At 47.5% G+C, this 16,452-nt stretch overlaps 1 protein-coding gene across 1 annotated transcript in view; it reads right to left on the bottom strand.

The window, feature by feature from the left end:
• The window catches only part of Efcab7 (EF-hand calcium binding domain 7), a 40,376-nt gene that overhangs the window by 8,155 nt on the left and 15,769 nt on the right, over positions 1-16,452 (bottom strand). Inside the window, exons 7-11 of the mRNA XM_004633965.2 lie at positions 13,256-13,397; positions 10,310-10,419; positions 6,710-6,867; positions 5,755-5,888; positions 2,921-3,069 (exon numbers count right to left, since the gene is read on the bottom strand). Of these exons, the coding sequence (XP_004634022.1) occupies positions 2,921-3,069; positions 5,755-5,888; positions 6,710-6,867; positions 10,310-10,419; positions 13,256-13,397 (693 nt within the window). The remainder of the gene's footprint in view (positions 1-2,920; positions 3,070-5,754; positions 5,889-6,709; positions 6,868-10,309; positions 10,420-13,255; positions 13,398-16,452) is intronic.

The following is a 16,452-nucleotide window of genomic DNA, read 5'->3' as shown; positions in this document are numbered from 1 at the left end:
TGTGTATTCAAAATGGCTAGGATAGATATAGAGTTACATTCTCTTAATGAATAGAGTGATTTGTTCTAATGGTGTTTGTAAATAGGATATCATGTCCACATCTTGTACAGCAAATAACCACTAGGAAGACAGTATGCAATGTGTTAATTATTGAAACTGTCCTACCAATTTGATTTGAAACTGTCTCATTGCTATTTGTCTCTCAATAAAGTTATGGAAAAACAAAGATTGTTGACAATATAATGACTGACATTTTTAAAGGCTTAATTTTTTTCAATAGTGAATACAATCTGATAATATTTTCCCATTTTAGGAGCTTTAGTCAACAAACAGTATCGATACTTAATAATTCACTGACAGTAGAACACCTTAAAAGGTACTCATTAAAATATTTTTTCTATAATTTTTTAACCAGGCACAGTGGTACACACTGAGGCAGGAGGCCCACAAGATGTAGTTGAGCCTGGCTGAAGGAAGCCCTGTCTCAAAATGCAAAGATAAAAGGGCTGGAAGCTGCACGGTGGAGCTCCCCAGTTCAACCCCTAGCCCTGCAAATAAGCGAATCCACTAAAATTTATCAAGACAAAGGTGCTGCCCTGAGCCTTTATTATTTTTCTGTTTATAGCTAGATCATGTGTTTCCTTTTGCTCTTAATCCTACTCATGTAGGAAGTACACAACAGCAAGGGCGTTGTTAGCTGTGAATTGCTAACTATAAAACCAGCAAGATGCAGGAGTACACAGGCTGGGCCACGGACTGCACCTAAACGTCTCAAGAGTTTAGCTCTTTGTTACCTGTTGGCCAGAATAAAATGAGAATACATTATGCGCTCTTATGATACAGAGCTCGAGGTAAACTGGGCATGCGGCTCATACCTGCCACCGCAGCACTTAGGAGGCTGAGGCCTGCCTCAAAAAAGAAATATGTGGGGTGTGTGTGTGTGTGTGTGTGTGTGTGTGTGTGTAAGGAAGTAAAGGGTTCTATTCTGAATTCTGAAGGGAATTTATATTATGAAGTTCTAAAATTATAAAAAAGGGTGATAAAGGAATTCTATACTTGTAAGTTTTGCTTGCCTACATTTAATAAAAAAGCATCTAGTAAGTTAGGAATAGGGGTTCAATAAACCTAATATTAAGGGCAAAACACTTGTAACAAAAGCAATATACAAGTTTCATTGCTCTTTAGAAAGGCCAATTTAGAAATTTATATGAGGGATGCATTGTCTAAAATTCTAAAACCTGAATTAACTCAGAAGGGCCAGGGAGATAGCTCAGAAGCGTAAGCACCTGCCTGGCAAGTGCAAGGACCCAAGTTCAATCCCCAGTACTGCATGCCATGCAGGTCCCAGAACCCCAGATGCACTGTGCTGGCCCCCAAACCAGGCATGGTGGTGCATACCTGGAATCCTAGCACTGGGGAGGCTGAGACAGGAGGATCACTACGAGTTTGAGCTGCATGCAGCAAGACCCTGGATCAAAAAAATAAAATAGTAATGAAAACTGGTTGTGCTAATTGTGGAGGGGAAAAGTGATAAAAGATAAACTGAAAGAATATAGTAAGTTGTAGAAAGATTAAAATAAAATGAATATTGTTTGTCTTAGCTCAATCAGATCACTCAGAAGATTTCTAACAAGCCTAAATCCTCTCCACACTGCGTGACTAAGGACTGGTTTATTCTTTGTGATACAACACCACCCATATTAATGACAGAACCTGCGTCCAGGGTACGGCTCGAGTGCAGTTCTTCCGCATGATTATTAGATAGTAAAGACTGACATTCTCTAGAATTCAAGAAATTGCTACAGTTCCCAAGCCTGGGTGGGTGAAGACTCCACAGACACTTCCAAACTGCTTGGAAGGAAGACTGTGAGATCACAGACGGGCTTCTCGTCGACCACCAGAACCATGTTTCTGCGAGCGTGGCAGCGTGAGGCTGTGCCCAGGCCGTGGCCCTAGTGACACGGAGCATACTGTGTGACGCATGCCGCCCAACTCCGGGCGTGACAATCCAGAGGGACTCTTAGTGCAGACTGGGTAATTCCTGAATTACACTTGCTTGTCTCAGGGTATTCAAACCCTAAGGTCCAGAGTTTTAAGTCAGTGCCCAGCAGATGATTTCATAGAATTCACGGATTAAAAATAGAACCACATAATGATTGGTGCACACTGACATCACCAGAAAGGCCAGGCATGGTGGCGCGAGCCTGTCATCCTAGCACTCGAGAGGCTGAGGCAAGAGAATCACTGTGAGTTTGAGAGCAGCCTGGGCTACGAAGTGAGCTCGAGGTCAGCTGAACTGCACAGCAAGGCCCTGTCTCAGAAAGACAGGGAAAAAAAAAGCAAATCTCAGCAGAAAGGAGGCTTGTAAAGACACAACACCGTGTCCTTGTTCACCTTGTTCACCAGATCTGACACCACGCGGCTTCGAGTTCCTCCCCAAAGTCAAAATGACCAGGAAAGGGAATGTTCTGAACGGATTCAGGACATTAAAGAAGCCAGGACAGCACAGCTAGGGACCCTGAGGAGAGGACGCCAGAGCTGCTGCAGGACGTGGCCGGGATGTGGGACGGATGTGTTCTGAGCTGGGGGAGGATTCTGAGGAGTTCATGGCAATGTGTCTTTTACTGTAAATTGTCTTAAAATTTAAATATTCACCATATAAATTGGACATCAACAACCCCAACATCCATTACCAATTAAAGCATGTATTCTTTAACTTCCAACTTTTTTCCTGCAAATAATATACTCAGACTCTCTTGTCTGCGAATTAAGTTTTGGCAGTGGCAGAAACATGCTGCTGCACCCAGGACTGACTCACACACGACCGAAAGAAGGATCCTAGCACCCCATTCGAAAGTCACACGCTGGGCAGCTACCACAAGGCAGGAGCCCCGCGCACGCTGGCACCTGAGCACGCTACCTCAGTCAGCTCCAGAGCTCGGTTGTAGCCCAGGGAGCACAGCGTCACCCAGAGGTCTCGGGGGTCTCCTTCGCGGTCGTTGGCTTCCATGAGGTGCAAGTCCATAAATCCTTGTCTGGTCAATTCATTCTCCTTCATCTCAAAATTCTCTGTTAAAAGAACCCAAACTTTCTTCTTTAGATAATTTAGAAATTCAGGAATGTGATAAAATGCCAGTGACACTTACCCTTCACTCACACGCGCCTGTCCGAGGGGAGGCCTGCACGTCTGCGCGTCCGCGTGGGAAGGCGAGGCTCGCAGCGTACCACAGCCCGCCTCAGGCTCCACCTGAGTTTGTCCAACAAATCCTCTCTAAAAACTTGTTTTGCAACCAAGTTTGAAGCTATGTATAGTGCAAGCATATTCCAAAATGAGAGGAAATTATAATTTTTTGGGCAAATTTCAACCTGCCTACTCATTTTGAACATGCACTGATATTTCAAAACCTAAAATGTTTCACTGATACTTCAAAACCTAAAATTATATATATATATCTATATCTGTCCCTTAAGCCCAGTAGAGCTTGGATGAAGCTCTACTTGATACTATACCTTTCAAACTACTGTTTCTGAAAGGGAGACACAGATAGCGTCCAGCTTAAGGACAGCACCATAGGCCTCACACTTCCCATTTTAACAAACTGGGCCCTGGTCCTTGAAAGACTGCTACATAGTGGGCGACTCTATTTTCCTTATTTAAGTATCTCCATTTTAACTCTATCTGTGATAAAGCTAAATCCATCAGAAATACTGTAACTCGCAATTCCTCAATTTGTGTGCAACATGTCCATTTGTCTTCTACATCATATCTGCACCACACTATGTACAGATAATAATCTGCCATCTCACAGGTGACATTTCAGTGCGTGCTTCTATAATAAGGGTAGGATTTCCCAAACTCTAATATGCTCAAAAGATATAGGTGGGGTTTTTGTGGTTTTTTAAGACAAGGTCCCCCTGGGTAGCCCTGGCTGGCCTCAGGGTCAGTGATCCTCCTGCCTCCGCCTCCTGAGTGCTGCAATGACAGGTGTGCACCGCCACGCCTGGCTGAAATGGCCGTTCTTACACCAGCACCTCTTTTGTTCGTATTATCATGAGAGAAGCAGGCGAGAGGCACTGTCTGCACCTGGCTGACGGATCAACCTTGTAGAATGTTTAGCGGGGAAGTGACTAGCGATGTTTACAAGGAAAAAGATGTCTTCAGATGAAATCGGGTGATGGAGTGAAATGGTAGGCCCTAAAGCACAGGTTGGGGCTAATGTGTAGCAATGTGAGGTGAGAGGCATATTTATGATACAAGAAGTGACTAAAGAAAAACATGTCTTGATACAGTACTAGAGAGACCAGCATAACTCATAGACTTCTGCGGTTTTTATTGGTTATCTGAGAACGGGTCTCACTGTGCAGTGTAGACCGGCATTGAACTCATTATGGAGCCCAGGCCGGCCTTGAACTGGTGGCAGTCCTGAATCTAACCGACTTTTAACCCTGAAATTCATCATGCTTATTAATTTTTAAAAGCTGGTTAGCCCCTGATATAAGACTTACTGTGAAGCTACAGGCGTAAGAGGACCTTGCTGAGAACCTGACAAGCAGATAGGGGAGTGGGATGAGGAGCCCAGAGGGGGTGTGGCTGCCTTTGGAAGCTGGTGCCGAGCCAACCGCGCCCTGCGCACAAGTCCACACACCCAGACCTCATCCCTTGCACAAGGTCAGCTCCAAATGGTCAGAGCACAGACACAAAACACAGAACTATGAAACTTTGAGAGGGCAAGGCAGGAGGTAATCCAGGCAACCTTGGGTGGTGACAAGGCTTTAGACACAGCATCAAAAACACGCAGACCAGGCCGGTCAAATAGCTCAGCGCATCAAAGCACCTGCTCAGGTAGAGCACAGCGGGACCCAGCCCCCCACCCCGAGCATGCCGACCCCAGCCCCTCCCCGGAGCGTGCCGACCCCAGCCCCGGAGCACGCTGACCCCAGCCCCGGAGCACGCTGAGACCAAGACTGAGACCAGGCATGGTGGGGTGTGCCTGTAATTCCAGCACTTGGGAGGCTCAACACAGGTGGACTGCTAGGAGTTCGATCTATGTAGTGAGACCCTGTAAATCCTGTAGACCCTTACTAAGATACAAAAACAGAAACAAAAAACCCATGCAAACCAAAACCACAACCCACGAAAGACTCCGGAGAGACTCCGCTGCAATGAGAAGCGCCTGCGCAGAGGGAATGGGGCTGTGGAAAAAACCATGAGCTGCGGCCTGGGAGAAAACCCACATCTCATAAACCGCAGCTCATAAACTACTTGTTTTCATGGAACACAGGGAGCTCATAAAATACAACAGTACTAAAACAAATGCCCCAGACAAATGGGCCAAAGATCTGGTCAGGTACTTCGCCGAAGAAGACAGCTGCACGGGCCGCAGGAGACGAGAAGCCCATCACGAGGGCTGGCTCCAAGAGAGCACTGCACCATGTGCCTCGGCACCTACTGCTCAGGCTTCAAGCTCATTCAATTATTTAAGCTTTCCATTAAAAAGAAACAATACTAACAAGCCCCCTTCACAGGGAGGAGACTACCTCCCCGCTGCTAGGATTCCTATTTTCTCTGACCTTCAGTCTTACACCACTTGAGAATAACAAGGAAAGTCTCAGGAAATAAATGTGTACAGGTCTGGGATCTTACAAACAATGCTGCTACCTTGAACTGTCCCAAGCACACAGTCCCACTCCACGGATAGGTCTGATTCCCCCCCCTGCGAGCAATAAAGACACCGCCCTGCCTGCCTGGCCCACCTCTGCACAGAAGCCAGGCCTCCTCGTCACACTTCTCGCCGCTTGTTCTCAGCTCGAAGAAGTTGTACTCCTCCAGGCTGAGGAGGCTGTTTCCGTCCAAGTCCGTCATGTCGAACACGTCTGAGAGAGCTGCCCTGACGTTATAAAAATAGAAAGCTGTTTCTTGCTTTTCAGACAACTGGACTGAAGGTTTTTATAATGACAAACTCAAAAGCGGCACTCCCCCAGCACAAGGCAATTTTTGTGAACTACTGTGTGCCCCGGCAGTTCTGCTGGGCCGAGGACTAGATCAGTGGGCTTGTAAGCAGCCCCCTCTCTCAGCTTGGGGGAGCCGGCGAAGGCGCTGGCCGCCCTCCTTCCCACCCGCAATCTGCTTCTGCAGTCTGTGTCTGCAGCCAGCTCCTCCTGTGTCCAGGCTCAGCTCTGGATTTGGATTGACAGCTACCCCAGCGCTGAGTGCACCAGCCAGGCCTATGGCGAGCCAGGCTGGGCCAGGAGGTGAAAGAGTGGAGTGCGGGGTGCAGGCAGGGTGGCTTTCAAATGCTCTGCACAGACTGGGGTGCAAGATTTCGGAAGTCAGCAGACAGCTGCGTGCCGTGGCCCTCCTTTCCATACTGTCTTCGTGGTGAGAACACTCAGCGCATGCTCTTCGGCCTTCAGTGACTTTCCGGTTTCCAGCACACTGGAAACTGCAGCCACCACCTGCAGTACACACCCGTGGCCCCTTGCCTGACAGGAGCCCCCCATGCTCCTCGCCCCTGCTGTGTCTGCCACTTCAGCCTTTGGGGCTCCCCATCCACTGGCTGGGGGCTACGTCGCAAGCCACCACCTCCGGGCACCGTCATCGGGTTCGCGGCGCTGGCAGCGACCAGGAACAGGCGGGCACTGCCAGGACAGAGCCGCTGCTAGCTGCGCCAGGGCCGGGGCTGTGGCCCTGCTCCATAAACCAACCTACCTAAATGCTTGCGTAAGAAATAATTCGCCACTTTGGTCTCTGCATACAAGCTGGGCTTCCTCTGTTACTGGTTTTCTCTCTTTCTTCAGCCGGCAGCCCGTGGTGGAAGGAATTAGCCAGTAAACGCCAGGGCCCAGCTCACCGGTCCACCCGAACACCTTTCCTCATGAGAACCAAACAAAGCAAAGACAGCCCTGAGTCATAGACACTCATGGTCATTCTCCCAAAAGGGAGGGACGACAGACCATTCCTAAAGTCAACGTTCAGCGATTCACTATCGTTTTGGCAGTCTTTTACAGGCTTCCAATCCATTTTCTTAGTGGGAAGCCGGCCTAGGATTGTTAGATGTAATTCTTCCTACATTTTTAATATTTCCTCAGCAAGGTGCGCTTGCACCTGGAAGGCTGAGGAGGGGGATCCCAAGATCAAGCCTTCCTGGGCAACTCAGCAACTTACATCCTAGAAACAAAACAATAAAAAGTTTTAAAAGTGCTGGGAGGGCTGGGGAGATTGCTTGGCAGTCTAAGCACCTGCCTAACAAGCACAAGGACCCGAGTTCAATCCTCGGTCCCCCAGAAACTGGCCAGCCACCGAAACCGGGCGTGGTGGTGCGTGCCTGTAATCCCAGGGCAGGGAAGGCCGAGACAGGAGGATCACTAGAGTCTGGGCTGTGTAGCAAGACCCTGTACCAAATAAAGAAATAAACAAAAGATTTTTTTTAAATAATAAAAAAAAAAAAAGTGGGGCCGGGGAGATGGCTCAGTGGAATAAGCACTTCCCTGGCAAGTGCAAGGGACTGAGTTCAATCCCCAGTTCCGCCAAAAGAACAACAAAAAAAAAAAAACCAACAACAAAAAATAAAAGTCTGGGAGTGTAGTTCAGTGCAAAGGCCCTGGGTGTCTATGCTACAAAAAACAAAGCAAAACAAAAACCTAACACTTTTTTTTATTTTTGTGGTACCGGGGATTGAACTCAGGTTTTTGCGCTTGCCATGCAAGCGCTTATTCTACTGAGCCATCTTCCCAGCTCTAAAATTTTAGTAAGATTATATATGTCCTACATTTTCCCCAATAACCTTAAAAAATATTTGTTATGTTCAAAAGTAATAATATTCTAGGTTAATAATATTACAGGTTACAGTTGTCTACTTGAACTATAAATATACTTGTCACTCAGATTTCAATGATGCAAAGTAAAAATTAAGTATGTTTTAAGGAGAGAAGAACAGGACACAAAAGAATTAAGATGTGCTTTGTAGGTGTACAAATTGCCAATGATGAATACTATGATTATGCAAACACAGAATAATTTAAAACAATGAAAAAAGTTGCAGAATTATGGAAAAAATACTTTTAAATTAAGAGTTCATTATTTGTATGAATTCGACCTACTGCTAAGAGCCCAGTTATATGCACTGGAATTTTATTTTTATATAACATGGAGTCTAAGAGCAAGATGCAGAACCTGCCTTCCATGGAAGTCACTTCTGACGAAGAGCTGGACACTCGTGATGAGTGGCAGATTTACACAGGAAGGCATTTTACTGTCCTTGAAGAGAGCAAGTGCTCTCCCTGTGTGGCCACCAGGGCTTTGCTGGTGCCCCAGTGATTCCTATAAAGACAGGGGGTCGTTTGTCACATACCTCACGTCCACCTGTTCTCTGGGCATGTCTGATGGCTAGCACGCTACCTGTCTTCCACATGGACACCTAAGGGAAGCCTGTCACGTACTGTGCCAACATGCCCCGCAAGGCCTGGGCACACTGGAGGCTGCCCTGCCAGCTCGCGGGCAGAATCAACGTGCTCACGGGAATTCTGGGTCCAGTCGTACCTGCTCCCTCGAGTCGGGGGAGTGCTCATCATCCTAAGGCCACCTGCCCTGTTCTGGCACAAGGAACAACCCAGGGGAACTGAAGGTCATTCTGAAGGTGACACCTCTACCCTCCACCATCTGGAAGTCCTGGTCTTCTAGACCAGCTGGACGCAGCTGGACGCCAGAGTGTGCATCTCCACCCTGCACTCCTAGCACGTGTGAGCTCATGAGCCTCCCCGCTTCCGTCCTACAGCCTTGACTTGCTCTGGCGACGGCAAAGGGGAGGTTTCCATAGGCGCTAAACTCTTCTTAAAGAAAATAACTGTGAAACTAAAAATACAAAGAAAATGTCCTGGGGCTGGTGAGATGGCTCAGTGGTCTAAAGCACCTACTTAGAACAAGCTAAGCAAAGCACAGGGACCGCGGTTCAATCCCCCAGCACCACATGCCAGCCAGCCCTGCCCCCTGGTGGGCTGAGCTGGCCACATACAGACATTAAATAAATAAATAAATAAATAAATAAATATTTAAATAAATATTTTAAAAAAAAAAAGAAAATGTCCTTTGTAAATGTAAGGTCCTTTTTTTTATTTTGTGGTACCAGGGATTGAACTCAGGACCCTGTGCTTGCCAGGCAAGCCCTTATTCTACTGAGCTATCTCCCCGGCCCTGTAAACGTAAGGTAACAGGCAAACAGAAGCCCAAAGAGTGGAGGCAAACAGTCTTAAACCCTCTTCCAGCTTTGCTATACACTTGTCTCCACTTACTCAGTTTCACCAGAAAGTCATTTTACCTAAGACAAAATGGGAAAGCTATTGCTTTATATAATGCTTTATTCCAAACTTAACTTTGTGGCGGGTTCTGAGCAAGAGTTTGTTCACAGCATTAACATCTGCCGTTTCGTTCGCTTCTTGCCTATAACCATTGTCTGTTAGAAAGCCTACAGTGAAGACTTACACAACCTTCCATCAGGGAAATGTTTGTCTGCTGTTGGGCCGACATAGAGATTAAATATGGTATTGCAGGAAGCCCTTGCATAGTATTCTTCGGTTGTTGTGTAGCAGGTGCATTTTGTAGTCTTCATAAAATAAATAGCCACATTTATGTTTGCTTCGCATATTTGGTCTGAGTAAATGTATAATTAGAAAGGATCAGAACAACCCCAAGGAAAACATACAAAAACATTTAAAAGCATTTCTCCACAGCAGTCTATTGCTGAGCCTGATAACATGAGCCAAGCCTGAGGACAGGAATGAAGTTTTTCTGTCCAGCAGGAGAAGTGGGAGTTGAAAGGCTCCCTGAAAGGCTGGAGCTGCCTGTATGTTGGGGGAATCAGGGGCATGAGTCTCTTCTACTGAGCACAAAGAACCGCTCACATGTGAGGTAGCAGGGCCTTTCGAGATGAAGAAAGCAGAATACAGCGTCAGAGCTTCGGAGTGAGGAGGCTGAGGCCCTGCCGCCTGTCCCCGCCTGCCATGGGTCTCAGCAGGCGGGACAGCCTTCCACAGCTGAGGAGCGTGCACACGCCCTACAGACTTAAGTACTTATTTATTTATCATTATTATTTATTTATTTATTTTTTGCGGAACCGGGGATTGAACTCAGGCCCCCCACTGAGCCGTCTCCCCGGCCGCTTAGGTACTATGTATACCTCACCTGGAAGGAAGAAGATGAGTTTGAAAACAGAAGAAAACAAAAAGAAAAATAATTATCTTTCTCAACTATACTTTGAGGAACTAGTTGAGTTCATGCTGTATTTTAAAATTAAATATTAGAAAATGAGTATACTTCTCTGTTTTGCAGTTCAGTAAGACATATGAGCTGGAAGTCTGCTTGATTCTCATTTTCCTTAAGAATATACAGTGCAGTATCAACTGATAACCAAGGGGACACTTTTCCTATAAATGAAAAACAAGAAAACAAGTCCAAATGCCTTAAAAGAAGCATTTACTACTTTCTTTTTACTATTTAAGGTTAGTGGTTTTTCCTTTCTTGATTTTTTAAAGAAATACACATGTTATTTTTATATACAAACACCTGCATATTTGCAATAAATCACATACTGTTTCAATGACTGCATGAGAAACATTTTCTTCCACACTTTTAAAACTTACATTGAACTCATCCAAAATTCCAGAGCAACTGAACAGCCTGAAATCTGAGGAGATGGAGCCCTCAGGGGAGAGGTGAGCTGGGGCGCAGGCCGGCCTTCAGAGAAGGCGCCGCCCGTCTCTTGGCTCTTTCGTGACACACCACTTGGAGTGTGCCTGCCAGCCCAGAGTTCTGCCGCAGCCTGCAGGGTGGACTCTGCCTGCGTCTGAGTAACCCTGAGGCCCTGTGTCTCACTGGTCACACTGACTGCTTCAGGGAAGACGGGCAGACCCGTCCCTGCTCTAGAGGGGACCTGGGCGTATCCAGTCCCCACCATGGAGGCCCAATGCCTTCCACTTTTCTAGGGTGGGAAGCCACTAACACCAAGAAAAGGGAGTTGGACTTCGGCACAGCCTTTCTGAATGCGTCAGAGCCGAGGTCACAGCCAGGTCCCCAAGGAGAGAGGGGCCAGAACCTGGTTGGGCACTATGCCCAGCAGGCAGGCAGGGAGGATGGGTGGTGCCACGCAATGAGGGAGAGGGCAAACCCCCGGGGAAAGAAAAGGGAGAGGATTCTCTAACAACACTGAAAGACGAAAGCCACCGATGTCAGAAGCCCGGAGAACCCCTGGTAAGGTGGAAGCCACGACAACACGCCCACCAACAGAACAGCATCAACAGCAAGAACAACACCCTGGAGACACACATCCAGACTGCTCAGAAACCAAAAGTAAAGAGATAACCTCACCTCCTGCAGGGCAGTGTCGCGCTCTGGGAAGAGCTGGCACCACTGCGCTGGTGGCTCTCCCGGGCCGTCCTGCCCTGCCTCCCGGGAAGGAAGCAGACGGGCTGGCCCTGGCCCCGGCCCCGGCCCTGCACTGGGACTCTGCCCCTCCCTCTGAAGGCCAAGTCTACTCCCCACCCTGGGGACCTGGACTTGTGCTAACTCTTGTCAGGAGGCATCAGAAGCCAACTGTGCCTGCTCAGGCCTGTGCCTTGGGACACCACACCCCCCGGGAGAACAGGTAAGAGACTGGAGGGTGGGAGATGCCGGGGCCAGGGGCAAGCTGTCCTGCAAGGACAGAAGGACCGCCAGCCCAGCTCAGCGGAAATGGGCCGGCAGCAGCACACCTAAGAGGTACAGATGGGTTTCAAGGCACGGCTGGGGTGGTGCTCTGCAGCAGCTGATGACTGATACATCCCTTGTAAACCACATGCATGTGACCTCGTAGTGCAACAGGCCCCACTGACCCCAGGGGCAGCAAGCCACCCCACCCGGCTCGAGCCCCTGCCCCTCGGCTTTTCCTCAGCACTAGGACTTCCTAACATACCCACCCTTTACTCCTCATTACGTTTATTACTGACTGTTCCCTCACTGAAATGACTTATAGGCACTGCTGTCCTTCACACTGCATAGTCGAAGCACCTAGATGACCTTTGGCTCACAAGACTCTAAGTGCCTATTCACAAGAACACAGAACACAGAGAAGTAACACTGCAGTTCTACAGCCACCCTGATCCTTTCCTGAAAAATGCCTCCTGCAGTCATCATGTAAGAGCACTGATTCAATAACGTCAGTGCCCTAGCAGACATGCAGAGAAAAATGTCAAAACCTCTCCTTTGGGGGAGAGGGAGAATCCTCTAGCAAGGAAATGTTTATATATAAACCTTATAAAGGAGAAAATAGGGGCCGGGGAGGTGGCTCAGTAGAATAAGCACTTGCCTGGCAAGGGCACAGCCCTGAGTTCAATCCCTGGTTCTGCCAAAAAAAAAAAAAAAAAAAAAATACAGATTGATTTAGAACCGCCAACATTAAAAGGCTACGTAGGAAAGGACCATCACAGACACCTTCCACTATCTGGGCACTGAGGCCGGGGAAGGAGTTCATCTTTACTTAAAAGACAGCACTACCATGGATGCAAAGACTGTTAACAAGATTGCTCAGTCATCGGACATGGGCTTTGAGGGATTAACGTGTACCTGCAATTTCATACCCTACATTATGCTCCTGTAGAATTTTTTTTAGATAAATTATATCTTAAAAATAGATAAATGGAAAAAGCTAAGATAATTAGCAAGCAGAACATTTTGCTTTTTCTTTTATTTTTTCCATAATTTTATTGAGAGACAAATAGCAATGAGACAGTTTCAAATCAAATTGGTAGGACAGTTTCAATAATTAACACATTGGCATACTCTCTTCCTAGTGGCTAATTGCTGTACAAGATGTGGACATGATATCCTATCTACAAACCCCATTAGAACAAATCCCTCTATTCATTAAGAGAATGCAACTATATATCTATCCTAACCACTTTGAATACACAGATACAAAATGGACATTCATCTGTATCCCCTTTTTTGCTTAGTTCTGTCATTTGAATATTATAGGTGTGTTAGCTCAGCAAGATAGTCTAAGCTTTTTCTTTTAATGAAACATGCTTGAGGCGAACGTGGAAGGCAAACACCCTGCTCTGCACCTGCCGCCAGGCGACGTGACCTGCGACGTGACGTGACGTGCTGCAGCACGTCCCTCTGCTTCTCGGGCACGTGGCTTTCTTCACCAACAAGGGCCACCAAACACGTACATGTTTCCAAGGAGGGTACAGATAGGTATTTGAAAAACAGAAAATTTGAACTTGCCTTCGACCTGAGTCAGGTTCAGCGGCTTGATTGTTAGGTGAGCCAGAGACCTCTGAGAGATGTGCATCCGGTACTGGTGGCTCACGGTGTCCCCGTCATCCTCTAGGAAGAAGCAGCCTCGGGCCCGCACACAGGGCCAGTCCTGGGAGGGAGGAGACAGGGCTGTCAGCAGCTGTCACTGAGTGTCTCTAGAGTGCAGAACAACGAGGAGGCCTAGGCAGGAATGAGGGAAACGTCAAATACAGTCTTTGCGCTCTAGGAGCCGGCAAGGCAGGAGGTAAAAAGCAGCCACAGCACCCATCAGTTGTACACAGCAGAGATGTGTTCAGTACAAACAGAATTAGGTACACGCAAGCACTGCACCCGGGTCGCTCCAGCGCCTGGCATGCTGCACGTGACCGGCCAACATGCACCGTGTGACTGGCCAGCTGACGACGGGCCATCGGTGAGCTCCAGCATGAAGATCAGGATCGCGCAGCAATGAACTGTCCAGGGAATGCATGTGGAGGGCCAGCCAGAAGAGAGGTGCCTGTGGAGGCGGGAGAAGGACGGAAGCCCAGCGGGGAGTGTCTGCTGCGCCTGCGCAGCACCAGTGTGGGGTCACGCACGGCGAGCAGGAAAAGGGAAGGGCCGAGAGGGAAGGCGTAAGGCCCCGAGGACAAGGATGAGGCACAGCACGCGGAGGAGCGGTCTTAGGTCAGTGACTGCAAGAACGCTGAAGGCAGGTTTCAGCGCTACGCGAGTATGCTCACAGATACGACCAGTTTGCAGGAAGACTCTCCCATAATGGCCTACTATTTCTTGAGCTGGCCAGACCCCTTGCCCTGTCCAGGATCCCTGTGAATGGAGGATCTTCTAACTAAAATTAAGTAAAATCTGAAGACAGTATATTGGGCAGAAAGTGAAGGATTTTGACCAAACTTAAGAGAGGCTGTGCTCTCACCACAGGTAGGTAAAAACACGCTTCTCACTGTGTCTCCAGGAGGCTTGGCTGCCTGAAACGTCAGGCAGGTTTCTGTTCTAGCCAGTGACTTCCAAAGGTGGGCGGAGGCCACGAAGTGGCTTTACAAAGAAATACTCTCGGGCCGGGGAGGTGGCTCAGGGGAATAAACGCTTCCCTGGCAAGCGCAAGGGCCAGAGTTCAATCCCCGGTTCCGCAAAAAAAAGAAATACTCTCAATCTCAAGGCTTTAATAATACTGAAAATTACTCAAGGAGTATAGTATATATTAGTCCTACAATAATATTATAAATATTCTTAATGCATTATAGACTTACATGTACTTTTTAAAACATTAAATTACCCTAACATACTTACACATATTTCTATTAACTCATAATTATTTTACTTAAAAAATTTAAAATTAGAAATTTGAAATAGAAGAGAAGCCCTCTAATTGTATCCCCTACTTTTTATGCAATCCTTTCTAGTACTGACCTTATAGAAGATCCTATTTTTTGCATTCTAAAAAATACCATTTTATGTTTGTTTCAAAAATTTGATATTATATGTAAAATATTTTGTTGTTGAAAAAGAATGAAGTTAGAGCCAGGCATGACAGCATACGCCTGTAATCCCAGCACTCTGGGAGGCTGAGGCAGGAGGATCTCAAGTTTAAGTCCAGGCCTGATGACCTAGCAACTTAGTGAGATCCTGTTACAAAACACAAAAATAAAAAGGGCGGGCAGCTAAGGATGCAGCACGACATAACAGGTCCTGTGGTGGTCCTGCTCAGGACTGAGAGGGCCCAAGCTCCTCGCTGAGAAGTGAGTCCACGAGACACACTGGATAATGCTCAACACTGCTGATCACTCAAGAGGTGCAAATGAAAACAGCACCGAGCCCCACCGCACCCTGGAAAGAACAGAGAGCACCAAAGCGTCAGCCAAATGCCGAGCTGCTGGGGGAGCGGAACCTCCTGCACTCGCGGTGGAGTGCAGGCTGCAGTGCAGACTGTGGACACCAGTGTGCAGAGTCCTCACAAGAGGAGGACCAGAGCTCCGCCTGATCCAGACGTTCCCTTCCTGGTATGTTCCTGGAAGAATTAAAAGCTTCACACCACAGCAATACGTGCACAACTATGTCTGTAGAGGCACAGTCTGTACCAGCCAGATCTTGGAAACAACCCAAATGCCCAGCAACTTGCGAGTGGACAAAGAAGGTGTGGGGTTTTCACACAACGGAGAGCTACTCTGCTCTAAAGAAGGACATGCTCCAGCCATTTCTAGGAAAGCGGATGCATCTTGACTCCACACACTAAGTGAAGTAAACTGCACACACGCGTGTTAATACCAGAACGGATCTGGACCACAATGTGTAATGGGCACTGTGACTAGCAAGGCTGTGTGCGAACGGGGAGGGCAGCAAGGGCAGGGCATGAGGAAAGGAAAGAAGGGCATGGAAACGGGAGAACGGAAGGAAGACGGAAGCAAAGCTTTGTAAATGGGGAGGAGAGGAGTGGCTGGAAGGAAGGGGGACAGGAGAGAAAACAGCGCGATCACGGGCAGGTACAAATCCTCTAGGACAAACATGATCACTGTGTGTATCGCAAATGGACCAATAAGATCCAACTGAAAACTCAGTAAGTGAAAAAATGAAGCATTCAGCACATACAGTATTCTGCACATTTTATAAAGCTCAAGTGTTTGATAGTACAATTCGGCAGTGCAACAATTTCTGTCCTGCTTTGAATTTCTCTTCTTGCCACTTGTGAGGCTGTTCTGCCCACGTTAGGTTTTTGCTTCTTTTTGTGTGAGTGAACTGCCAGATCATCTCTTATTTTCCTCTGTGTTACAGCCTTGGCATTTTTCTTACATATTTTAGTAAGTTCATTTGACTATTTTAGATATCACCCGCCGTCACGGTTTGGGTCTAGATGCCCCCCAAAGGCTCATGAAGTTCTGGGGGAAAGGCTTCTCAGAGGGGGCTGACGCTAGAGTTTTGATTGATTCATGCCCCATGCTGGGATTGTGGATGTGAACGCTATACCTGCCCTAGAGCAGGGAGCCTACATACAACTTAAGGGACAGAAAGAGGCATGTGCCTTCCCTTGTTGCTTTTGCTGTCTTCTGCCGCCGTGAACTTCTGCTCTTCTGGATCTCTTGGAGCCAGAGACTGTGGACTGAAACCTCTAAAAATAGCTAAATAAACCTGTGCTCCTTGACTTTGGGCGTCAGGTGGTTTGCCTTAACAATGAG

Source organism: Octodon degus, unplaced genomic scaffold (assembly GCF_000260255.1).
Source record: "Octodon degus isolate 3935 unplaced genomic scaffold, OctDeg1.0 scaffold00057, whole genome shotgun sequence".
Classification (NCBI taxonomy): domain Eukaryota; kingdom Metazoa; phylum Chordata; class Mammalia; order Rodentia; family Octodontidae; genus Octodon; species Octodon degus.
Note: the sequence above shows the minus strand (reverse complement) of the source record. Positions and strands in the feature narration are given on the sequence as shown.